This window comes from Armigeres subalbatus, chromosome 3 (genome assembly GCF_024139115.2).
Source record: "Armigeres subalbatus isolate Guangzhou_Male chromosome 3, GZ_Asu_2, whole genome shotgun sequence".
NCBI classification, from domain to species: Eukaryota; Metazoa; Arthropoda; class Insecta; order Diptera; family Culicidae; genus Armigeres; species Armigeres subalbatus.
In genome coordinates, this window is record NC_085141.1 from 34,848,315 (window position 1) to 34,875,622 (window position 27,308).

The following is a 27,308-nucleotide window of genomic DNA, read 5'->3' on the forward strand; positions in this document are numbered from 1 at the left end:
ACAGGCAGTATTCTGTCAGCCGCTTCAGAGGAAGCTCTACAATGATCTCCGGAATGATCTAGTTCATTTGATGTCTTCTGACTTTGCAGGAACATCCCACTTCTGATGCTCATCTGATTGAAGTTGTCTCACAGAATGATCTTTATTGGTCTTCATATTATCAATGTCCAATATCTCAGTCCATTGAAGATGAAAATAGATATTCTTCGGTAACAGGTTGTCATTACCCAATATACGGTTCCGTTTTTCAAAAAGTACATACACGGTTCATTCGATTAGGATAATAATGTTTAAAGCATGTAAAGCATGAACCGTAGACAATTTCTAAGTGGACCGGTGCTTCCACCACGTGCTCTATACCGCTACATATTCCGATAATGCTATTTTGCTCGTCAGTTGGCAATGCTCGCCAAATAATTCCACTTGATTACCCTCAATTTAATGAACTAGCTACAGGCGATGAGTCATGGTCGAAATTTTCGAGAACCGTTCTTATTTTTCTCATTAGATTAACAAAAACAACAATGCAGTGTAGGGGTTCGGGGCTTACCGTGGAGGACAGGCGCAGAGCGGTTGCGTATAGTTCAGCCGGACGTAGACAGCGTTGCAGACCTGTTGAGCCGATGAGTAGAACGAGAAGAATAGAGCACGTTAGCAAACAAAGTTAATTATTTTCGGGTGTAGCTTATAGGTTGGATAATTCAACGCGAGGGGCGGTGAAGATGAGCGAACCGTTAACTGATGATTATCTCCCGAAAAGCCGGTGTAATTTTCGTGTCAAATTAACAAAACCCGCACGGCGAAATGTAGAACAATTTGCAGATCGACCGATTTTGGTATTTTTTCTATGCGTTCGTTCAGAGAGCTGCCATACAGAATTTACGCCCCTCGAACTCGACGGGGGAATAAATCCAAATGAATTGTTTTCGTCGTTTTCGTTTCGATTTACGAATCGCGCGCGTTCCCGTTTCCTAGATCTATGGTGTTGGTAGGTACCCCCTAGCCCAGTTTCCAAATCCCAAAAGGTGCAATTTTCACTCGATTAAGAAGAAAAAACACCAAACTTAGTCTTCCATCGTTTTCTTGGCGTAGGTCATGATGTGGCCCAGTTTCCATAGTTGATCAACGACTATTTCGCTTGGGTTGGGAGTCCGATCTAAGCTGCCGTTGCTCGGGTGGAGGTTCGCCTTTTTAATTTGCCACGGTCAGAAGATTCCCTTGTTTAGTCCATTGCTACCGACAGTCGTACCGCCCGAAACGAAACCTTCTGGTTGGATTGGATCTCAGATGACGACGGAGCCTCTTTAATTATACCGCGGAATTTTAATTCTTCGCTCGTTTATAATTTCAGGGTACGACGCGTGTGGCTGCACCTTCGATTTCGGGTGTAAATTGTAACCTCTGACGGATCCGGCTAGGGTGAAAATTCGCGAAGCCATGTTATTATTTCGAGATGATTGTTTTTTCTTTTTTCGAAAAGGTTGTACTCACCTGCTGAATCGCACACTCCGGGAGGAAGTAGATGTGCTGATTATGGGGGTAGTAGTGGTACTTGGTCGGGGCCAAGCCAACCTGCAACACAGAAGAGGCAAGATGAAAAACAATTAGAAAATGCTGAACAGTCTGTAATTAGCTGCTGGTTGTGCTTAGAAGATTAATAGTATTATGCGCGGTGATGAAATGTTATAATGGTCTTTATTCTCTGGTCATTGTACTTTGCAGATATTTGAGTGGTGTTTACATCCGGATCGCTTAGTAGAGTTTGTGTTTTTTTTTCGTTCACTATGAATCTTGTTTTTATGCAGATTTTGATAGGTTTTTATACAGAATTGTAAGAAAAGCTAACAACCGCTAGTTGGGTGTAGACATTTTCACAATAATGGAGGAAATCTAAGACGTTGAACTTGGACATCTCTGATTTGAATGAGATAATAAACAAAATAGCGTCTGATGCCAATCTGCTAAAAGTTATTATGATTTATTCTATTCAGTGAGTGTTCTGCAGAGGCCCTCCTTAGCCGTGCGGTAAGACACGCGGCTACAAAGCAAGACCATGCTGAGGGTGGCTGGGTTCGATTCCCTGTGCCGGTCTAGACAATTTTCGGATTGAAAATTGTTTCGACTTCCCTGGGCATAAAAGTATCATCGTGTTAGCCTCATGATATACGAATGTAAAAATGGTAACTTGGCTTAGAAACCTCGAAGTTAATAACTGTGGAAGTGCTTAATGAACACTAAGCTGCGAGGCGGCTCTGTCCCAGTGTGGGGATGTAATGTCAATAAGAAGAAGATGTGTTCCGCAGTATTAAAATACTAATCACTAACAATTAGCTCCGTAAAACGGTAGATAAAACGAATATTTGTCCAACGACTTAGAGACCAGTCTGAAACTAGCCTGTGCGAACATTTCAGGTTTTTTTTTGCCAAATACAAAGGTGTTAAACGGAAGTTCATGATAGTGTTCAAATAATGTATTCTCTGCGTTGCGTTATAAATTAAATAGTTTAATGGACATGACATCAATTTTCCAAATGCAAGTTCATCTACCGCCTAATGGTTTGAATAGCTATGCAATGTGGTTTGATAACATGGAATCTAATAGTTCTCTGCAGCAACATGATTTATTCGCAAGAATGATCATGTGTAGTAAATTAGACTTAAAATTTGGTACATATTTAACATAATGAAGCCACATAGTTATAGTAGATCGAGGATATGCTCTGATAGATTTAAACTGATGATGAACATTTTTCGGAAGGACGGAAAAACGAAGCGGTAGTACTACTTCCGAGAAAGGGATCTTTGACTTATACCAGGAAAACGCATAGATCGAAAAGAAGAATCTTGATTCCTCTTGCTTGATTCCGGACAAACACCTACTTTGAAGAATGGATAAAAAAACATGGTGAACAAGTTTACTTTTCTAGTTTAGTTTAGTTTAGCTTAGTTTAGACTGATTGTACATAATCAATGGTTGCTACTCCGTGATTGATCGGAACTGGTGGAACTGGTGCAATTCCATTTCGATCCAAATGAATAGTGATTGGGATTTACCATCTATTCTTGAAGTGCACGTTTCCGCTGCTCGCAAATGTTGACCAATAACAGCGCCAGCCAAGTCCTTACAGACAGTTGGGAAAGGGAGGGAATGTTGGTGTGTGGTTATTGTTGCTACTAGTTGCATCTCCACAATTACCACGGAAAGGAAGTTGTGTTAGTTGGGAGGGGTTATCAGTAACATAGATCGGGATTCACCATGGAAAGTGATGTGACCTATGTAACTTCTATACAACTGTATTAGTATTTACTTATCTTGTTCAATTGTTCATCCTTCGCAAGGATAAACAATCAATCGATCAAAGTGGGCGATTGTTTAATTTGATTTTGGATTAAGCGCCCGCGTCATCATTTCTTTAACGTATGGAAAGTAGGAAAGAATGTCTAGCTGTCAATCAGTAACCTTTATCTTAACTCAATTTGAGCTTAAATAAGAATGCACAGCCAGACATATTTTATTAATTTACGTTTATTTTACATATCATTTATATTTTAGTTTTTCAACTATTGATTACTGTTATAGATTCCTGTTATGGATTGCAATTGTTATGCATTGTCCAAACATAATGTGCAAGATTTATTTCCGTTTACATAAAAGCAGGGATGCCAGATACAATTTTTTGAAGTCTGTATCAATCCTAGACATTTTACTGTATTTGTCTGTATGGGACTTAGAAGCTGCAGGAATTAGAAAATTATTTAAAAACCATGCACTCTTGACTACGTAGAACAGCGGTTTTCAACCTTTTTCTTGAGAGGTACCCCTTCGAACTTCTACATTAAATTAGGTACCCCCTATATTTTTTTGCTGTAAACCGAAGTAAGCGTAATTCATAAGATATATGAAAAATTTACCTGATCAATTGCTCTCCATAAAGTTGGCTAAAATTTTCATAAGTCCGTGAAACTTTTCAATTCAAATTAGGTTTATTCATCGAGCTTCCTACAGGATTTTTATGACTAATTAAGCCTCTTAAAAATAGTATTCCACGCCTATTGAAACGCATCTTCTGGGCCTCTTGATGTAAAGCTTAGGGGCCTTTTGAAAGGCGGTTTTCGAGCCAGTCGTATCTTTATTAAAGAGACTTTCAGCCCAAGGCTTGTCTCCGATAATTTTCGAGCTACTTAAAAAGAGGCTTCCGAGTTTCTTGAAAGTAGGCTGCTAATCTTCTTGAAAAAATAGTTCAAAGATTCTTGAAGAAGGTTTCCGAGCCACTTGAAAGGAAGGCTTTCGAGCCTCTTGAAAGGAGACATCCGACCATCTTGGATCCCTTTCGAGCTAGGGAGGCTTCTGAGTATCTTGAAAGAACGCTTCTGATCCTCTTTTTATAAGTACGCTTGCAAGTTCCGAGTCTCTTGAAGAAAGGTTTCCAAGCCTCTTAAAAGGAAGTTTCCGAACCACTTGAAAGGAGGCTTCCAAGCTTCTTAAAAGAAGGCTTCCATGCCTCTTGAAAGGAGGCTTACGATCCTCTTGGATGGCGGCTTTCGAGCCACTTAAAAGGAAGCTTCTGAGCCTCTTAAAAGAAAAATTCCGAGCCTTTTAAAAAAAGGCTTCCAAGACACTTCAAAGGGAGGCTTCCAAACCACTAGAAAAGAGGTCTACAAGCCCCTTGAAAAGAGGCTTACAAACCTTTTTTTGAGGCCTCCGAGCCTTTTTAAAGAAGCCCACCGATCCTTCTAAAAAGAGCCCTCCAAGCCTTTTCAAAGAAGGGCCATCTGGGAAGGAAGGAAAAGAAGGCCATCTGGGCCTCTTAAAAGATAGCTATCGATCCTTACGGAAGAACTTCTTAAAAGGAGACTTCCGACCATCTTGAAAGGAGTCCTCCGAGCCTCTTTAAAAAAGTTCACCGAGCTGCTTAAAGAGGCAATTAGACCGAAAGTTAGACTAATTTGTTAATAACTATTTTCACTAGATTTTTTTCTGTATGAACATGTAGCCCTTAAAGGATTCTAAAACTTACTTTAAATTTGAAATTTGCGACGCGAGAGTCCAATTAGTGTTAAATGGCATTAATGTCATAACATTCCACAATATCATTCTTATGCCTCACACTTTGTATTTAGAACACTGATCTGTTTTACATAGTTCTAGTTTTTCATAGTTCTTCATGTTAATAAAAAAAATCGAATAATAAATAATTGCAGAAAAAGTTACTAGCAAATTAGTAATAGCAATCCCATGACGTTTTTTGACATTTCTCATAACTGATTTTGTCTTTTTGATCTTTTGTCCCACAGCATTTCATCCACTGTGCACGTTGTGGAGGGCAGGATTCAATAAACCTCGCCTAACAAGCATTGGAGGTGGCTAAAGCGCGTATTTGACCAAAAATAGCCTTTTTCGACTTAAAAACTAGCTTGAGGTTCCCTCAAACACACGCGACGCAACAATTGCGAAGCGATTCTGTCGCCGTTGGTATGGAAACGTAAATGGAATATTGCCTGAAGCGACCCAACGATAGAATCGCGACGCCATCGCGGCGATGAAATCGTTTAGATTTGGGGGAACCTTTATTCAACCAACATTGTTTATTGGGCGATTTACTGATCGCCTTGCATATTATGTACAAGGCAAAATGTCTTTAAATGAAAAAATACACAATTATTACCCCAGGTTAAGAACCACTGACGTAGAATATCGAGGTTTCAAAAAGTCGATGTAAGACTTAGTCGAGTCAAGTACGAGATACTGTAAGACAAGTTACTTGAAGTTCCTGTGATGTTACAGTCAAGAGGTGGAATTAAATGAAAGAATACTATTTATATCCATATCTCGTCTTATGACATGTGAGGATATTGCAGTAAAAAGTTCTAAATAATATTGTTATCCATATGTTTGATATTACATTACACAGGATTTTGTTTTTACACGATTTTTTTTCGCTCGTATTTTTGATCGTGTAACTTTAATTTACCACCAAAATCTTTGCAACATGTTTCAAAAAATCCTAAATAATTCAAAGAAAAATCACATGGTAATTAATATGCGTTAAGCATTTGGGATGGGTGAAAAATTAAGAAAGTGTAAATCGTGTAAAAACAAAATCCAGTGTACATCAATTGATAATATTAACTTACCGATAATCCGTTAGAAAGTCCAAAAGAGTTTGGTTTAAAGGGCGGCACATGAGAAATAATTCCTTTCGGAAACCCAAAGAGCGAAACGGCGTCTTTTGGATTGACACACGGAGAACATTTGGTCTTTCAAACTTTTTAGTCTTCCGAATGGAACTCTATTTGGGCTTTCGAACCAATACCTTTTGCGCTTTCGAACAGTACCCTTTTGGCTTCCGAATGGAATCTTTTTAGGCTTCGGAATGAGGATATAAATATGGTTTCCGTTGTACAGAAACAGAAAAAAATACTCCATTCAGAATCCCAGATGTAGATGAATCCCAGAAGTATTTCTTTCGAAAATATAAAAAAGACTCCGTTTGAAAGTAAAGTTCAAAATAATCTCGTCCAGAAGCGAATAATTTCGTTCATAGATATAAAAGAACTCCTTTCAGAATACCAAATAATTTCGTTCGCCAACCCAGAGAAAGGACTTGTTTTGAATTTACGAATCGAGATTTTGTGGTTGTCTGGACGGAGCTCTTTTTGGCTCTTCTGAGATTTCAAATCAATTCCTGTTGCGCTTCCGAACAAAAACCTTTTAGGACTTCGGTGGTAAATCCCATAAGAATTCTAATCGGAATCCCTTATCCACAAGCAGGAAAAGATTCCGTTCAGAATCCCAGAACGCTCCAATTGAAAGTCCAAAACTCGCACTTAGTTTCATAGGGGCGTAACTGTATTGATCGATTTCTCTTCTTAATCGATTTTATATTTTGTTAATAACTCATTTGTTTCAAAAGCTACAACCGTGATTATTGATTCTGGTGCAAGATACAATCACCCTTTATCACACCAAACCATTAAAATCATCGACGAACTAGCGCAATTCGGTACAATAATAAAAAGAAAACATCGACGAAGAGAAATCGATCAATGCAGTTACGTCCCTATGAAACTAAGCGCGAGAAAAGAACTCCGTTCGGAAGACCAAAAATATTCCGTTCGGAATTTTAGAATGGTTTTGTTCATAATGCCATCAGAATTCCATTCGGAAGTCCAAAAGTATTTCTTTGGGAAGCCCAGAGTGATTCCTTTTGAAAGCCCAAAAGAGTTTCATTCAGAAGCTCGAAGAAATTCTGTTAGTAAACCCAGAAGGATTACGTTTGAAAATTCGCATATTTTTTTGCGGAAATCGGTATGAACGGATGTCTTTTGAGTATCCTAATGGAATTCTTTTGGACTTTCGAACGGATTGATTTGGCTTCCGAATGGATTTATTTTGTATTTTTTTTATTTTATATTCTGAATGGAATCTTTTTAAACTTCCGAAAGGTATCAAAGAATCATTCCGTTTGCAATTCCAGAGGGATTCTGTTTGGAATCCAAAAGAAATCCCGTTCAAAAGCAAAAAACGCTGCGCTCGGAAATCCAAAATTATACCGATCGGAAACCTTATAGAATTCCGTATGAAATCCCATTACAAATTTGTTTGAAAACTCAAAATGGTTCAATTGGAAAGCCCAACATAACTCTTCTTGGAAGCCTAAAGTTTTCGAAAACAACAAATGTCTGTAAAAGTCTGTAACTTCTATCAAAAATCTGTATAATGTCTGTAATCTGTATGATTTCTGTACACGCAAAAAAATGTTGCGGTCGAAACTACCATTTCGAGGGTTAATTTAAGAATAAGCACACGCAAAAAAATGTTGCGGTCGAAACTACCATTCCGAGGGTTAATTTAAGAATACGCACCGACGATTTTCAGCAGACAACAAACCCGTTTGATTTTACCATGCGCGCAGTAAAAATCAACTGTGGTCCTGGTGGAATGTTGTTGCATGAACTGAATCAGTGGTGAATTTGTCCGAATGCGTGGTTAATTTAGCTGAAAATTTGTGGTTGTTTTAAAAACATGGCGTAGTCTACAAAATAGTAACCGTTACCATGGAATTTCTGTGTATGCAAGACCAAATGAGACATGTCTGTATAATCTGCATAAAAGTAGAAGTGTGTTAAAGCAAAAACATAACTAAAGTAAACAACAAAAACACAGTAAAAAAACAGTAGACAGAAAAACATAACAGATACACTGCCAAAAATATATATATATAAGATATATGTGTCGCCGTTATAAATTTTTGTAATAGCTCCACTCTAATATAATCGATATAGAACCACACATAAATTAAATAATTGCTAGTTCGAGACGACATATAAAGTTTATTTGGATATATATTGTATTAATAGTTCGCGTGGAGCATGGTTATGTGTGGGCTGATATACATCATAAGTTAAATCTATGGATTTTCGCCAATAAATATGTGTGGATTTTAAGTAGTGTAGTTTTTCAATCGCTGAATGTGTAGCAAGGACTAACATAAACTGTTACACTTGTTGTTATTTAACTTGTTCGTTAAAAGAAGGATAAGAAAAAGTGACAAAATGGACTAATAACAAAGGGACAATTGTTAATGAATTCTTATCTGAGATTTGCCCTTTTAGAACGTCCATAAATTACAAAACGCCCAACATTGTAGGGAGGGTTGTGATAAATAACTATAAAAAAAAGTTCAGATGCTACATACAAAAAGTTTCACATATGGAGGTGAAGGGTTTGTGTGATTTTCAAAAGCGTTTCAAGCTATTTTCGGAATGCAGAAAATCTCGAAACCCTTTAATTCCCGGCATTTGATATTTGCAATAGGTGTCCATAAGCTTTATTTGGAATATAGAGAGTTGTTTAACTTTTCCCAACTCGAATAAATCCTGGTTACACCCACACTTCTGTGTAAGGCTTATATATGATTGAAAGCTATTTTGTTTCAAAGTTAAAGTGCACATTATTTCTTAATGGCGTTGAATTTCTGGAGAAGCTGCTTGTTTAAGGTGATTATAGAATGAAGCCCGTGGTGAATTTCAAATTCACCACACGTTTATTTACATACATTTCCAAAAGCCCAAATCTGGCGTAATAGTTTTCGTACAGTGCCGAAACTCAAATTATGATTGTTCAGCATAACTAAGCAAACGATCTACCATTATTTCAGCCCCATACGCGTTATGGTTCTTTTATCTCGTGCTCTTGAAAAAAATATTGGAAAAGCACGTGGTTTACAAAATGGCCGATTTCTGGCTTTATTGTATAATCACCTTAAGGTTACCGGCACCAAAACACAAACAAGCGACAAAAGCCTTAATCGTGATTTCCGCAGCACAATCATACTGAAGTAATTTGGTGGAAATTCTGGGTTATGTACCGTTCCTAATATGACGAGATCATGTGTATGAATTATTTACCGTGATGTACGACATGATAAGTCATAAATCTAAACGTCTGAATTGTCTGCTTGTTTCAGCACATAGAAACATGTACATCCTGGAAAAACTTTGATCCACAAGGCAACAATTCATTTTGAAAACCTGCTTACCAACCGAACATATTACCAGATTTGCTGCAAGCCGCTGTTTTTTGAGCTTTTAGTAATTATAAGTTTCAAATAAGGTATCTTCCATCCAACATTCAGCATCGATCACCTAGTATTGAGTATACACAGCAAATAATTTTGAAAATTCAACGACGTGTAAAATTGCAGCTTATCCCATCAAACGAATTAAGGTGATTATAGAATGAAGCCAGAAATCGGCCATTTTGTGAACCACGTGCTTTTCCAATATTTTTTTCAAGAGCACGAGACGAAAGAACCATAACGCGTATGGGGCTGAAATAATGGTAGATCGTTTGCTTAGTTATGCTGAATAATCATAATTTAAGTTTCGGCACTGTGCGAAAACTATTACGCCAGATTTGGGCTAATGGAAATGTATGTAGATAAGCGTGTGGTGAATTTAAAATTCACCACGGGATTCATTCTATAATCACCTTAACATTCGATATTCTATTAAATTTGATTGAATTTTACAAGCAAGCACCGTTTACATTTATTTCGATTTAAAATAATAGAGAGATCGATTAAGTTTTAAGTTTATTTGCATGCTCCAAATATGTGCATGAAAATACATTTAAAATCACAACATATTTTTATCTGTGTATATTCCTTTAATAACTTTTCTTTTATACCAAAATGACTTTCATTCATAGACTGCGTTAATTTCACAAATATCAAAACTGACAAACACTACTTCGACGAATTATACTTTTTAAAATACTTTTTAATAAATTAGAATTAGATTTTTTATAGAACGGTGACATTTTTACGTCCATCTACAAGCGTAGCACACTTCGATCCCCATGGTGAACAAGTTTACTTTTATATTAATCAAAATAAAACACTTTTCATTTGCAAAGTACAAGATATTCAGTGAAACAATATTCTCTTTTTTTGTGTATCAACTATTGCATTAACCCGGCAAGGATGATTTAATATGCCTTGCAACGAAATGACAACTTTCGTGATCATTTTCCAAGGCTCTCATAGACTTGAAAAATAGATCATATCATCAATTTATCATTCATCATATCAATAGATCATTCATCAATTAATCAATCAAACCTTCATGCCAAATACTATCAAATGCTTTCTCTATATCATGAAGAGCAACACCAGTCAAATATCCTTCAGATTTGTTGAGTCGAATTATATTCGCAGCTTTTAATAACTGATGAGTGGTTGAACGGCCACGAAAACCAAATTACTCATCAGCAAAAATAGAATTGTTATTAATATGAACCATCATTCTATTTAAAATATTTTTTCAAACAGTTTGCTCATTGAAGAAAGCGGGGCTTTCATATTTTTAAATTTTCTAGTAATAGATCTCACTTCCAAATTAGTTCCTAACGAAGGGTCAAACTCATGCTCTTGATTGAGAATGTCTTCGAAGCACCGTGTAACCTTAGATTTGTCGAAATCGAATCGTTCAGGGACTTGGTTGATCGGATTGATCGCATGTTCTGCACTCCACGACGTTTTGGAGACACAACACACACATTTACACACGTTTACAAACCAAAACAATACAGTCGATGTTCTATGACTCGATATCGACTCATGGGAGCAAATTGAAATCAAAAAGAGGTCCTGAGGATCATTACCCGAAATGCTTATTGCTTCCACTTTAGTAGTAAATATCATAGGATTAAAACAAATATACATGACTACGATTTGCTGAGCAAACCGATTCGTTTTGTCAAATCAATGATCAATATGGCATAGTAACTATTGTATCTTCAAACTAATGTCAATTACCTAGATTTCCTCAAATTAGTAAAGAGAAAATAAATCTCGAGGGATAACAACATGCTACATAGCAATCGCTTCACTTTCTCTAAACAAATAATCCAAAAGCTTACATACGGCATGTCAGATTTTTTTTATAGCCTACTACGGCCATTGTTAATATTAATCACATTACAAACAAGAAATCATTACTATGTCTGAAACTTGATTATGCATATGTACAACATGTGATAGATTTTAGTTCGGAAAAGGTATTGGAGGGTAACCGCCCCTTCGGTGGGGTTTGATCCCACGACCCCAGTTCGCATGACAGGTGCTTTCCCTACTAAGCTACGAAGGACCTCCGTCGTCCACCGCAGCTTAGCGGGTACTGATGAAACCAAATTCCCAGCACCAGGTACCAGCCGATCTCTCGCAATACATTTTCAGAACTAACTCTCTCAAATGTATTTTGTACACATCATGTCAACCAAGTAGGATGAGTATTTAGTATTGTCCGGCTCCTACACACTTGCTTCATCAGCAACGGCGCTCAATGAAGTAGGGTTGTGTGAGGTTGTGCCAGTTTGGTCGTCAGATCCCAACACGACCACACAAGCGAAGAGAGATCGCCACTCGAGATCAGTACATTCAAAGTTAATTGCCTATATGCCGGGTATTAAGCCACCCGGGTGGAAATTAATTACTATGTCTGAAACTTGATTATGCATATGTACAACATGTGAGAGATTTTAGTTCGGAAAAGCTATTGGAGGGTAACCGCCCTTCGGTGGGGTTTGATCCCACGACCCCAGTTCGCATGACAGGTGCTTTCCCTACTAAGCTACGAAGGACCTCCGTCGTCCACCGCCTCCAATACCCTCCAATACCTTTTCCGAACTAAAATCTATCACATGTTGTACATATGCATAATCAAGTTTCAGACATAGTAATTAATTTCCACTCCGGGTGGCTTAATACCCGGCATATAGGCAATTAACTTTGAATGTACTGAAGAAATCATTGATTTGTTTAATCGCCTTTGGTGTGAAATGCTTCCAATCAGTAGGCGGGATAACACAAATGAAATAAAACAAACCGACAAAACTCTGATGATGGACGATCGATCGACTTGTTCGAGTCAGTTAGTGGCGGCGCAAATACCTTCTTCCGTCAAACCGTCAAATCCGTTCAAACTGGATTGGTATAGTAGCGGCTCCGGCTGCGGTAACCGATTGATGGCCTGCTTTTCAGCGCGCGTGCCGTCCAGTTGTACGCGCTTCCATCAATGGACGAAAACTTGATTGATGGATTGATTGCTGCTCCGGTGAGGAGTGTCTTCCCCCGCTGAGGAAGCGCTACTGGCTACCGCGCGTAGTGGTGGCCGTGAATTTGAGCTGCTTCAGCTCCACGGGCAGACACGGGGCGAACTCGGTGGCTGAATATTCTGCTGTTTAGCATGGTTAGCACATGGTGGCTGTGATAATTAATTAATAAGCGGTGTTAAACATAGATATTAGAAATGTGGATCCTGTGGAGCGGCAGACGCTGGCAGGTGTAAAAGACAGGCGTCGTGCCATTCATGGTTGCCTCACGTGGACGGATGAATCGATCATTTGGGAAATGAGCTATTAGTATGATGCGTTTCTTTCACTCTTTCTTGGCTTTAGCCTGATTAGGTTACGCGAAGGATGATTAAGATGTTAATTAGTGTTGTGACAGACATGGTTTGTTTTTATAATTGGAAAACTAAACTCAGAAAATGTGGGCTTTTATTAACTCCATTGAAGAGTTCAAGTAAATAATAATAGAATTGCCGTTATAAGATATATTCAAAAATCAAATAAAAAGCCGTAATAATCCACCTAGCGGTGGTGTTATTATTTTTATTAAAATATATCATAACCATACTCGAAAAAATCTTACTTTAAAAATCAATTATCATACTTTTATATAAGATCTTTGTTTTTATATGGATCGACATGCTTTATAAAATCATCGTAGTATGCTTTGCTAGAAGAAGGACCCGTTTATTTCGTTCCGTAAATTTCCAAAATTTCAAGTTTGCTTACGATTTGTTTATTTAATTTGAATAAAAGTTTACGTTTGTGTGTGGTCAGTGCAATTCAGAGGTGAGCCCGCCTAGGGCTGGAAGTATTTTCGGTAACTGATGAATGGGTGATGGTATCATGTAAATATTTCTACATTGTCTGTTGTCCCCGTTCTATTATGAAATCAAGTTAAAAATTAATCTTCGAAGGTATTTTCGCTTTTATGTAATCACTACATTTCTGAAGTGCATAAATATCGACAAGAAGAGTTATAGAGTCGAATCAATCACTTTCCAGGATTCTTTCACGAATTGGCTGTGTTTGTGCAGACTAGACTAGACTAGGGTCGACACGCTCGGTTCTTTTCAGGACCACTGGTTCATATAATCGAAAGGTGAACTGAGACGATTTTTTTTTAACCCTTAAATGCGCAATGTTGTTTTAAAACAACAAACCGAAAATACGTTCAATGTTAATGATTTCAATGCTTATTTACGTTAAAAATATTTCCGACGATTTCTAAAAAAATCACCTTGCGCCTTTAAGGGTTAAGCCCTAATCGCTTAGCAATGATTGAAAGTAGGCGTCATTAGTGTGATTAATGTAGCGTCTGTAGCGTATCAGCGGCAAATCACCGATGGACTGTCGTCGGCGTCAGCAACATTCAAGTGAAATTGTGAAAAGATTCTGATTTTGGAAATTGGATTATTGGAAATTAATCGGTTCCTTTCAAGACCAACATTTTCTACAAATGTTACATTAAAGCTGATGAGATGAAAGAAACATTTTCTTCAAAGTAAAGGGTGTATTCGATAAAAATGTCACACACATATTCACTCACCAAAATTAAACCGATTATCGGATTGTCTTGAAATTTTCAGAGAATGAAAAACTTTTAATGAGTTATGATTTACAACATTTGTTTATTTGATTTCATCGCCCATCCCGAATGCGCGCACTTTCCTTTTCACTCCACCCATCAAATTTTGTACAATCGATTTTTCCAATGTTTTTGTTGCTTTTACCCAAATTTTCTTCATCTCCAGCTCCAGTTTTAATAATTTTAGGATGTTTCGTCTTCACAATTGCCCAGAATTTTTCGATTGAGCGAAATTGCGGTGAATTTTGTGGGTTCATAATTTTGGAACAAATTTAGCTCCTTTAGCTCGGTACCACTGCAATACGTTACGAGCGTAGTTGCAAGACGCCAAATCAGGCCAAAACAGTGTTGATACTTTGTGTTTTCTTATGAATGGCAAAAAAGCTTCTTGAGACACTATTCGGTGTAAATCGTTCTGTTGAATGTTCCGGAAGTAATGAAGGGAGCGCTTACTTCACCTCATCCGCAAATCGCCTGATTTCTTAGCAAATTCACATCACGATGCAACATGATTTGTTGAACAGCTTCGTGTAAAGTTTGCGGGCGCGGGTTTTTGCAGTGGTGTTTTGGTGCATTGTGGTAATGACCACTCCTGGTCATTTGACTGTCCATTGGACCGCTTCTACGGCCACTCCCTTCCTTCTTTTGAACACTCAGATGCTCCTTAAAGGTTCTTATTACACGAGATACAATTGCATTTGCAATCCTAAGCGTTTTGCTATCGATATCCGGATTTTGATTGTAGGTGCACAATATGGCAATTTCTTGTTCCGACGATATGATTGGAACCACTGTATGAATAACTATGAAACTCTGCAGATGTAAACAATACACTATGAATGAGATTTGCTCAAATTTTCAGGTTTCTTACTCATATGGTTCAAAAGTTATAGGAGATTTTTGGTGTGCCATTTTTATCGAATACACCCTTTACAAAACACAATGGCTTGGCAACGGCAGAATGACCATTGGCAAGGATGGCCGTGCGTTGTCCAACGTCTACTTTATGGTCATGTCTTGTACACAACCCTTCCGATTTCTGTAGCCATATTAAGATACTTTCTTCTTCGACAAATAACATGAATATACCCAACTACTTACTTCACCAAGTTATCTCTCTCAAACTCAAACGTGCTCAAACGCGGAGTTTCTTTCGCTTGGTGGTTTTAATCTCCTACGACTTTGCGGGAGAATCCTTGGAGAAATTTCTGGAAGAATTCCCAGAGAAATGCGCGTAACATTCGTAATACAATACGCGTAATACAATCTCCATACGAAGTTCTTCAAAAATTCCTGGACAATTTTCTGAATTTCTAAAGGAATTCAGAAGAAATATCTGAAGTGCTCTCGTGGTAATTCATATGGAGTTTGCGAAGTAATTTATAAAGTGTTCTTGGAGGAGTTTTATGAGGAACTCCAGAGATGAAATTTTCTATGAGTAATTTTTCAAGAAGTTACAAGTCTTCTCGGCGGTTTATTGAGCAAACATCCTAAAACATTCATATAGGAATTTCCGGAGGAATTCCTGAAAACTTTTTGAAGAAATTACCGGAAGAATTCCTAGAGGCGCTTCTGGAGAAATTCCTGGAGGAACTTCCGGACGAATAAATGAGGAACTTCGGAAAGAATTGCTGGAGGCGCTTCCGGAGGAATTCCAGGATAAATTTCAAAAGGAATACTAACGGAAGTACTAACGGAAAAAATCCCGGAGGAAACCCTTGAGGAACTTCTGAAGAAATACCTGGAGAAACTTTCAGATGAATTTTTGGAGGAGCTTCTGGAGGAATTTCCGGAGGAACTCCTGGAGGAACGTTCAAAAAAACTCCTGGACAAAATTTCAGAGAAACTCCTGGAGGAATTTCCGGAAAAACTCCTTGAAGAACTTCAGGAGGAATTCCTAGAGAAACTTCAGGAGGAATTTCATGAGAAGCTTTTGGAAGAATTCCTGGTGGAACTTCCGGAAGAATTCCTGGTGGAACTTCCGGAGGAGTTCCTGGTGGAACTTCCGGAGGAATTCCTGGAGGAACTTCCGGAGGAATTCCTGGAGGAACTTCCGGAGGAATTCCTGGAGGAACTTCCGGAGGAATTCCTGGAGGAACTTCCGGAGGAATTCCTGGAGGAACTTCCGGAGGAATTCCTGGAGGAGCTTCCGGAGGAATTCCTGAAGGAACTTCCGGAGGAATTCCTGGAGGAACTTCCGGAGGAATTCCTAGAGGAACTTCCGGAGGAATTCCTGCAGGAACTTCCGGAGGAATTCCTGGAGGAACTTCTGGAGGAATTCCTGGAGGAACTTCTGGAGGAATTCCTGGAGGAACTTCCGGAGGAATTCCTGGAGGAACTTCCGGAGGAATTCCTGGAGGAACTTCCAGAGGAATTCCTGGAGGAACTTCCGGAGGAATTCCTGGAGGAACTTCCGGAGGAATTCCTGGAGGAACTTCCGGAGGAATTCCTGGAGGAATACCTGAAGGAGCTTCTGGAGGAATTGCTGGAGGAAACTAAGGAGGAATTCATGGAGGAACTTCCGGAGGAATTCCTGGAGGAACTTCCGGAGGAATTCCTGGAGGAACTTCCGGAGGAATTCCTGGAGGAACTTCCGGAGGAATGCCTGGAGGAACTTCGGGAGGAATGCCTGGAGGAACTTCCGGAGGAATTCCTGGAGGAACTTCCGGAGGAATTCCTGGAGGAGCTTCCGGAGGAATTCCTGGAGGAACTTCCAGAGGAATTCCTGGAGGAACTTCCGGAGGAATTCCTGGAGGAACTTCCGGAGGAATTCCTGGAGGAACTTCCGGAGGAATTCCTGGAGGAACTTCCGAGGAATTCCTGGAGGAACTTCCGGAGGAATTCCTGGAGGAACTTCGGAGGAATTCCTGGAGGAACTTCCGGAGGATTTCCTGGAGAAACTTTCGGAGGATTTCCTGGAGAAACTTTCGAAGATATTCCTGGAGGAGATTCTGGAGGAATTCCTGGAGGAGATTCTGGAGGAATTCCTGGAGGAGATTCTGGAGGAATTCCTGGAGGAACTTCCGGAGGAATTCCTGGAGGAACTTCCGGATGAATTCGTGGAGGAACTTCCGGAGGAATTCCTGGAGGAACTTCCGGAGGAATTCCTGGAGGAACTTCCGGAGGAATTCCTGGAGGAACTTCCGGAGGAATTCCTGGAGGAACTTCCGGAGGAATTCCTGGAGAAACTTCCGGAGGAATTCCTGGAGGAACTTCCGGAGGAATTCCTGGAGAAACTTCCGAAGGAATTCCTGGAGGAACTTCCGGAGGAATTCCTGGAGGAACTTCCGGAGGAATTCCTGGAGGAACTTCCGGAGGAATTCCTGGAGGAACTTCCGGAGGAATTCCTGGAGGAACTTCCGGAGGAATTCCTGGAGGAACTTCCGGAGGAATTGCAGATTAAACTTAAATATTAGACAACCGTCTAAGACGAATTAAGTACTCTCCATTTAATTCCACTATTTAATTTTCGATATCTTTTCAGATACGTATTTCGACCACAACTGTGTGGTCGTCTTCAGTGTCTCGTACTTGACTCGACTTGTGGATACATACTCGTGCAATGGCGGGCATAGACAAGTTGTCAATTAATAGTCAAATCAAAGGTATAAAACATAAACGGAAACGGTTCATGGTTCTAGCGATTGCTGGAACATTAGAATTATAGAGAAAGATACAAAATAGGAGGAATGGGACGAGCCTGGGATTGAACCCACAACCACCTGCATATGAGGCAAAAGCGATAGTCATATGAGTACCAAATTCGTCTTCAAAATGTTAATCAAACAATACGAGTTCCAGGATATTTTAGCCAACCTAAAGGCCTGCAATGGCTAGTACATGTGATGATTGAAGTCATATAAGCTTAATGGACTCACTGGGATATCATGCATATGTACGTGGGAAACTTGATTACGCATATGTACAACATGTGATAGATTTAGTTCGGAAAAGGTATGTGAGGGTAACCGCCCCTTCGGTGGGCTTTGATCCCACGACCCCAGTTCGCATGACAGGTGCTTTCCCTACTAAGCTACGAAGGACCTCCGTCGTCCACCGCAGCTCAGCGAGTACTGATGAAACCAAATTCTCAGCACCAGGTACCAGCTGATCTCTCGCAATACATTTTCAGAGCTGACTCTCTCATATGTATTTTTGTACACATGCCAACCAAGTAGGATGAGTATTTAGTATTGTCCGGCTCTCAAATACTCATCCTACTTGGTTGGCATGTGTACAAAAATACAATTATATCAGAACGCCAGATCATCCTGAAGGAATAAAGTGCAAAAAACCCGCATCTTGTCACTTTTACTTCAATGCGGTGGTGTCGGTGAAAAGAATACTCTCTTGTTAGTTACTGCCTTAAGGTGAAGGTGGGTTGAGTACCAAAACAAAGCTTTGAAAGTATTGGTACAATTAAAACTGTCATATACTGTAGTAGTATTGGTATCGTATTTATAAAAAAACAAAGAATATTAGTAGGGTGGTTCAAAAAACATTGAACAAAAACTGGTTGAGCGCAAGCCGGTTCAAGTTTGTATGAAAACTAGTATGGGAAACTAAACCTTTATTACACTGGCTACAGTGCCTCCCCTCCAAACGCTGGCGAAAAGAGAACCCACATAGCTGATGGCAAAATTCCTGAGACTTCACTGAACGAAAACCGCACTGCAGGAAAGATCCATTGATTACGTAACGCAAAAATAGCATTTAATGCCCCACTCACCCCCACGTCACACTTTTTGTATGAATCATTTGCGCGATTGTGTAGACTAGACTAGACTAGAAGTATCTGCCCCTGGTGTGATAGATATCACAGACAAATTCTGGGTATTTTATTGAATTGCACTTTTCACTGATGCCTTCTGAGAAGCCTAATGATCATGCCAAAGATTCATACAAACCTGAAACGACCTGTACACGGTAAGCCTCTAATCAAACCAGCACAAACCATCGGATAACACCCAAATTATAAATCATAATCGACTGAGCGTGGCGGAGCAAAATTATTTTTTGAACCACCCTGTTTATTAGTTTGCTGCTGCCGGTGCCGTTGTTTACATTCGCTCCGCGATCAGTTTTTAATCGTTTTTTTCGGGCAAAAATAGCAGTTTATATTGAGTTTTCGGTTTAAACAAGTGACTGATTTCGAAAATTGATGTTTAATTTGCATTCCATCAACATTTCGGGGTGTTCATGTGCGGAGAAGTGAGTAAAAACTTGATATTTTCAGTGCCCTTTGAGAAAAAGTGAAGTGCAGTGATAAACCCACCAAATCGCGAACGGCTAATAAATTGGCACGAAACTGTTAATTTATGATATTATTCGAGCCGAAATACATAGGACTCTTTGGATAAACATGTTCATTATCACGGGAAGTGAATAAATATGCTGTTCGAAGCATTCGAATGCTGGTGGGAGAGGGGTGCGGGAGGTGTGGGGTTGACCCGTGGAAGGTCCGGTGCCATCTTGACTGCCATCGTGGTACTCTTCCAACTTTGTCCTTAATACCGCTAGTGCTTGAAATATTATTTATTTGTTTTGCTTATTTCATCTGACTGTGTCGTCTACATGAAAATTTAAAAGCCATTTGGCCAAAAACTAACCAAAGTTATTGTATTTTAAAAGCTAAATCTAAAACAAATAAATAAATTTTCTTGTTGATAAAAACGGAATAATTTTGTTGACGAAATCGGAGCGTGACAAAATCGGAGCGTGATAAAATCGGAACGTGATAAAATCGGAACATGGTCGCATGGTCGGTCGAATGGTCGAATGCATGGTCGAATTTTAGATCAACAATGTTCTAGAAACTTATTCAGCACATAAAAATACAGCATTTAACTAAAAACCCAGATTAATCCACCTAGCGGCGACAATGCCTTTCTCGTGCATCGTAAAATGTACTGAAAAAATCTCATAAGAAAGGTCAAAAAAGCACTTTAGGGGGATAGATCGCATATTTTCTATCATTTTGTATGTTTTTGCATTAATTACTATGCATTGCCACCATCCTAAAAAAAAATTAACCACTGTGTAGGGTGTCAAAAATCTTTCTTTGCAGATAACACGGTCCTTCGGAAACCTTCGTGTCATTTGTAGTAGATTGCAAAAAAGTTTGAATATTTTCTCCACTTACTTGAAAAAATGGAAAATTTCTCCGAATGCTTCCAAAACTCAGCTTTTAATTTTCCCACACAAGCCGAGAGCTTCTTATTTGAAACCTTCTTGCAGACATATTGTCACTATTAATGGGGTTCCAATTCATTTGTCTAACGAAGCTAAACATTTAGGATTTCTGCTAGATCAAAATTTACCTTTTAAAAACCATATTGAATGTATTCAAGCCAAATGGAACAAATATATTTAGTGTCTACACCATTTATAAACAGAAAATCAAGACTTTGTCTTGAGAACAAATTTTTGATTTACAAACAAATTTTTAGACCAGCCATGTTGTATGATGTGCCAATATGGATTAGTTGCTGCAATGCCAGATTCCATCACTTCAGAGGATTCAAAATTTAATTTTGAAAATGATTCTGAAGTTGCCTCCGTGGTATAGTACCAATGAACTTCATAGAATTTCTAATATTGAGACATTGCAATAAAATTTCCAATTTTAGACAAAAATCGTTGCAATCTTCTATTGCGACGATTAACTCCTTTACACTTTATTCAGTTTCGGCTTCGCTTGGAACTGACAGGGGGCTCACCTGGACAGAGAAGGACCAAATCTCGCGTGATTTTTGAAAACGTCGTAAGTCCAAATGAGAGACTCTCTTTCATTACGCTCTCTTTTGCTAATATCAAGGCTAGTTTAAAATTTGTAGCAAAATTTTCACCTCAGCACACTAGACAAAGCTATTTTCTTCAGATCGGTACTGGAAAATCCAATGAAAATGTTAGTATGGCTTTGTAATAATCGAAAGAGAAAGTAAACAAAGAGAGCCTCTCTTTCGGACTTACGACGTTTTCAAAAATCACGCGAGAAATGTTCAGTTTCGGCTTCGCTTCGAATCGACAGGGGGCTCACCTCCAATATGCTGGACAGAGAAGGACCAAATGCTCAGTTTCGGCTTCGCTTCAAACCGACAGGATTGGCGAGCCGATTTCGTCCTTTTCTATGCACTTCGTTCTTCGGCTTGACTACTCTGGAAGGGCTTTTAATACTTTTCGAATCTCCGGTGAGGAGAGAGAAACTTAAAAACGCTTGATTTTTTTTGTTTTATTCGTACTTAACAACGGTTGTTTGGATAATAACAATTTTCATTTTTCCGGTTCCAATGCTTACTTGATTTCTTCAACACCCTTAGTATAAATTATTGTACGTTTACTTGCTAGGTGGACACGGTCGGTTAGAGTAGCCGTTCCACCAAGTGTTCGTTAAAGTAGTCGCTAGAGTATTCGTTGTTGGTTTGAGCGAGACAAAGTAAACGTCAAAAAAATCCAACCAGCAATCTGAATGAAAGAGCGAATATTTGTTTACCGGCAACCACGTGCTTTTTGGCATTTGCATTTTTGGCAGACAAAAGAATGAGCACGTGTCCCAGTAGGGGGTAGATGTATATATGATATTTCAAGACAAAATTTTCAAAACGACTTATCTGCTTTTGTAAACAAAGATTCAAACAACGATTTGACGAATCTGATAGCTCTCCCACGCAAACCAACACCACCAATAGGTACGTAAAGGTTTCCGCTACCTGTTGATAGTGTTGGTTTGCTTGGGAGAGCTATCAGATTCGTCAAATCGTCGTTTGAATCTTTGTTTACAAAAGCAGATAAGTCGTTTTGAAAATTTTGTCTTGATTTATTACCTGATCGTGAGATTTATTTATTTATCATCAGACTAAGGCCGGAGTGGCCTGTGCTGCACATAAAAGACTTCTCCATTCAGCTCGGTCCATGGCTGTACTTCGCCAACCACGCAGTCTGCGGAGGGTCCGCAAGTCGTCCTCCACCTGATCGATCCACCTTGCCCGCTGTGCACCTCGCCTTCTTGGTCCCGTCGGATCGTTGTCGAGAACCATTTTCACCGGATTACTGTCCGACATTCTGGCTACGTGCCCGGCCCACCGCAGTCTTCCGATTTTCGCGGTGTGAACGATGGATGGTTCTCCCAACAGCTGATGCAACTCGTGGTTCATTCGCCTCCTCCACGTACCGTCCGCCATCTGCACCCCACCATATATGGTACGCAGCACTTTCCTTTCGAAAACTCCCAGTGCGCGTTGGTCCTCCACGAGCATCGTCCAGGTCTCGTGTCCGTAGAGAACTACCGGTCTAATAAGCGTTTTGTAGATAGTCAGTTTGGTACGGCGGCGAACTCTATTCGATCGGAGCGTCTTGCGGAGTCCAAAGTACGTACGATTTCCAGCCACTATGCGTCTCCGAATTTCTCTGCTGGTATCGTTATCGGCGGTCACCAGTGAGCCCAAGTACACGAATTCTTCAACCACCTCGATTTCGTCACCACCGATAGAAACTCGTGGTGGGTGGCTCACATTGACCTCTCTTGAGCCTCTTCCTATCATGTACTTCGTCTTCGACGTGTTGATGACTAGTCCAATCCGTTTAGCTTCGCTTTCCAGTCTGATGTAGGCTTCCTCCATCGTCTCAAAGTTACGTGCCATGATATCAATGTCGTCAGCGAAACCAAATAACTGGACGGACTTCGTGAAAATCGTACCACTCGTGTCAATCCCTGCTCTTCGTATTACTCCTCCAAAGCGATGTTGAATAGCAGACACGAAAGACCATCACCTTGCCGTAGCCCTCTACAGGTTTCGAAGGGACTCGAGAATGCCCTGAAACTCGAACTACGCACATCACCCGATCCATCGTCGCCTTGATCAACCGTATCAGTTTATCCGGAAATCCGTTTTCGTGCATTAGCTGCCATAGCTGGTCCCGATCGATTGTATCATATGCGGCTTTGAAGTCGATAAATAGATGATGTGTGGGCACGTTGTATTCGCGGCATTTCTGCAATACCTGACGTATGGCGAACACCTGGTCTGTGGTAGAGCGTTCACCCATAAATCCCGCCTGGTACTGCCCCACGAACTCTCTTGCAATTGGTGTTAGTCGACGGCATAAAATTTGGGAGAGTACCTTGTAGGCGGCGTTCAGCAATGTGATTGCGCGGTAGTTGCTACAACCCGAGCAACACACATATTGTAAATCAGTTTATTATACTCATATAGGACTAAATTTGGTCATATATGAGTTATTTCAACCAAATCAACGTGAATTGTGCTGCTAGGGAATCCAGCTTATCGCCCTTTTTGTAGATGGGACACACGACACCTTCCATCCACTCCTGCGGCAGAACCTCATCCTCCCAAACCTTGATAATAACCCAATGTAGCGCTCTAGCCGGAGAGCTTCACCACCGTGTTTAAACAGCTCTCCTGGTAGATGGTCAACTCCAGAGGCTTTGTTGTTTTGTCAGCCGGCCGATCTCCTCCTGGATTTCCTGGAGATTCGGAGCCAGAAGTCGCATGTCCTGCGCGCGTGCTCCTAGGTTCATTACCATACCGCCACCGTTGACTGCCATATCGCCATTCAGGTGCTCTTCGTAGTGCTGCCGCCACCTTTGGATCACCTCACGCTCGTTTGTAAGAAGGTTCCCGTTTATGTCCTTACACATATCGGGCTGTGGCACGTGGCCCTCACGTGAACGGTTCAACTTCTCATAGAACTTTCGTGTGTTATTAGCGCGGTACAGTTCCTCCGTCTCTTCACGGTCTCGATCTTCCTGCTGACGCTTTTTCCTCCGGAAAATCGAGTTTTGTCTGTTCCGCGCCCGTTTGTATCGGACCTCGTTCGCCCTCGTGCGGTGTTGAAGCAATCTCGCCCATGCTGCATTCTTCTCCTCAACTAACTGCTCACATTCGCCGTCATACCAGTCGTTTCTCTGATCCGGAGCCACCGTGCCTAGTGCAGCGGTTGCGGTGCTTCAATGGCGGATCGAATATCTCTCCAGCCATCTTCAAGAGATACTGCGCCTAGCTGCTCTTCCGTTGGGAGTGCCACTTCCAGCTGCTGCGCGTAGTCTTGGGCTAGTCTACCGTCTTGTAGCCGCCCAATGTTAAGCCGTGGCGGACGACTCCGACGCGTGTTGATCACCGTCGAGAGTTTTGAGCGCAGACATACTGCGACGAGGTAGTGGTCGGATTCAATATTCGCACTGCGGTAAGTGCGTACGTTCGTGATGTCGGAGAAGAATTTACCGTCGATTAGAACGTGGTCGATTTGGTTTTCCGTTACTTAATTAGGTGATTTCCATGTGGCCTTGTGGATATTCTTGCGGGGGAAGAAAGTGCTTCGGACTACCATTCCACGGGAGGCTGCAAAGTTTATGCATCGTTGGCCGTTGTCGTTCGATACGGTATGCAGACTATCCGGTCCGATGACCGGTCTATACATTTCCTCCCTTCCTACCTGAGCGTTCATGTCACCGATGACGATTTTGACGTCCCGCAGTGGGCATCCATCGTATGTCTGCTCCAGCTGCGCATAGAACGCTTCTTTCTCGTCGTCGGATCTCCCTTCGTGTGGGCAGTGCACGTTGATGATGCTATAGTTGAAGAAACGGCCTTTTATCTTCAGCTTGCACATCCTTGCGTTGATTGGCTGCCACCCAATCACGCGTTGGCGCATCTTTCCCAGCACTATGAAGCCGGTTCCCGTTGGTGGTGCCACAGCTTTGGTAGAAGGTAGCCACTCGATGCCCGCTTTTCCACACTTTCTGTCCTGTCCAGCAGATTTCCTGCAGCGCTACGACATCGAAGTTGCGGGGATGTAATTCATCGTAGATTATCCTGTCGCAACCTGCGAAGCCTAGCGACTTGCAGTTCCATGTTCCAAGCTTCCAATCGTGATCCTTTATTCGACGCCTAGGTCGTTGCCGATTGTATCGAGTCGTATTATCTTCTATGTTGTTCGTAATAGTTGTTTTTAAAGGCGGCTTATTGGGCCTGCGCAAACCTCCTGTCTCGTCGGAGGGCCGTCGTGTCAGGGCTGTTTAACGTCCCACCTAACACCAGGACTTGGGCTTGTGCGCTTTGAGCGGCACACGGTCGCTTTGGCGGAGCCTACTTGCGGATACATGCCGCTTTTTATAGAGGTTTAACAGGGCCCACTGTCAAACCCCACCACATCCTAGGCAGGCGCCACAACTCGCAGATGGCCTGGGGAGGGATCGTCAAGCCCTTGGACATAGTCCCTGCTGTCCCGGCTGATCGTGAGATATAAAATGTTTAATACTTGCCACAAAAAACCACGAAAAAAATACCTACATTATTTCATAAAGTTCTGCGACTGTAATATTGAAGAATTGATTTCATTTGACTAAATATTTGTAATCATTAGAATTAAGTTTTATAAGACATTAATATTGCCGTTCCCCTCGACTTTTTGCGCTTACTCTGAGTAGCCGTAAAAGTAATCGGGAAAATCTTGAAATCGAGTAAATCCACAATAGTTTAAGGTTCAAATGTCATACAGCAAATCGACTTCTTTTTCTTGCTGTTCGCTTCTTTTTTTTTGCGGAGAGCCTACTCATTCGCTCAGATCTGATTTTGAACATAGTACACAAACATATCGTAAGGTATCAAACTCTATATATTTCCACAAAATATTAACATCCTTTTCAATACCTGTACAGCGCATAGATTATGGTGATATGTATAAACAACCTCAAAAATGCATCTGAGATTGATTTGATGTGCATCCTTCTCCTAATTACACAATTTTCTACATGCATTTTACATGAATGTAAAATTATGATGCAGTTGACTACCTTCTCAAATGTTCGTCAAGATTCAACGGATTGTTTACATGACCATATGATCGGTCTTCTCTCTGTGTACATGAAAAGTGATGCCGTTTTAGCAGCACTACATTATCAACACTTGAATTATGAAAAAATAAATAACCTGCGTTGCTTATGAATGCTTGCGTTTTCACAGTTCTAGCTCACATCCAATATTTAGTGTCAATATATAGCATAAAAAGCAACATTTTCATAGATTATTGCTTGATGTTTACGTAATTATTCCAGAAAACAAGCATAATATACATATAGAACAAATCAACACGCAACACTGAACGATGATTTTCGAGTATCTGCAAAGTATAAGAGAGCGTGAGAGTAAATCAACGGTTTCCCCTCCTGGAAAAATATTTTTTCAACTTTGCAATATTTTCTGCAAAATGCAGTTTTTTCAAATAATATTACGAAATTCATCCAAATGAAGCATCCCACGGATGTATTGAAGTCACCACTATGTGTTGATGTAGTTTTAACACGAGAATGCTTCCCCGATTCAGCTGGGGAATGCATTTTCTCCTCGGTGGGCGGATTTTTTCCTGGGGGTGGTATAAGCACGTGGCTGATTTTCTTGTCAATGACTGGATTACGGTAATTTGGGCCTTAAGTTAAGCATGTATTAGATATAATTAGCAAATTAATCAGTTTAAAAAATCTTCAACTCCGTTAAAGCGACGAACCCGCTTCTACTTTGTGACCAAATAATGTTGGAATTTTTCCAATCAATAAACTAACGCTAGATACCAGTAGATTTCATTGGTCAAAAACCACAAATGCAACACATGAGTATTGGAAATACAAATTTTAATGTCGACCAGTGTTATATACACAACACAAATTCTAATGAGTAAATATGCTATTCTGTAAGCTTGGAAACCTTTAAGAAAGCATTGGCGCCCAAGAAGCACTAAATGAAAACGTAATCTTATATTAATCCCGTCCCGTAAAACCGAATCAATGTTGTACAACCGAACCCGTTCGTTACGCCATGGGATGGGAATCATCACCGCCTTAATGACGTGTAAACAGTGACCGTTTGAATCGTGTTCCCCTGTGCCACCGTACAATGTAGCCCGACTTGAAAAACACATATCAAACATGACTACTCTCGGATCGTCCCACGAGTGTGCCCCTTCTAAGCTCCATCCCCCCTCGCTCCCATCGCACAACAACTTACTGTTGATCTTCAACCTTCTGCGACCACCCGAGACCCGAGATGTTGTTGCTCAGTGTTACATGTTTGT

General features: G+C 40.4%; 1 protein-coding gene across 2 annotated transcripts in view; it reads right to left on the reverse strand.

Moving 5' to 3' along the window:
• LOC134220044 (uncharacterized) overlaps nucleotides 1–27,308 on the reverse strand; it is a 587,564-nt gene that overhangs the window by 85,331 nt on the left and 474,925 nt on the right. For both annotated transcript variants that reach the window (XM_062698986.1, XM_062698987.1), the window contains 2 exons: nucleotides 1,492–1,572; nucleotides 551–612 (listed from right to left, as the gene is read on the reverse strand). In XM_062698986.1, coding sequence (XP_062554970.1) covers nucleotides 551–612; nucleotides 1,492–1,572 — 143 coding nt within the window. The remainder of the gene's footprint in view (nucleotides 1–550; nucleotides 613–1,491; nucleotides 1,573–27,308) is intronic.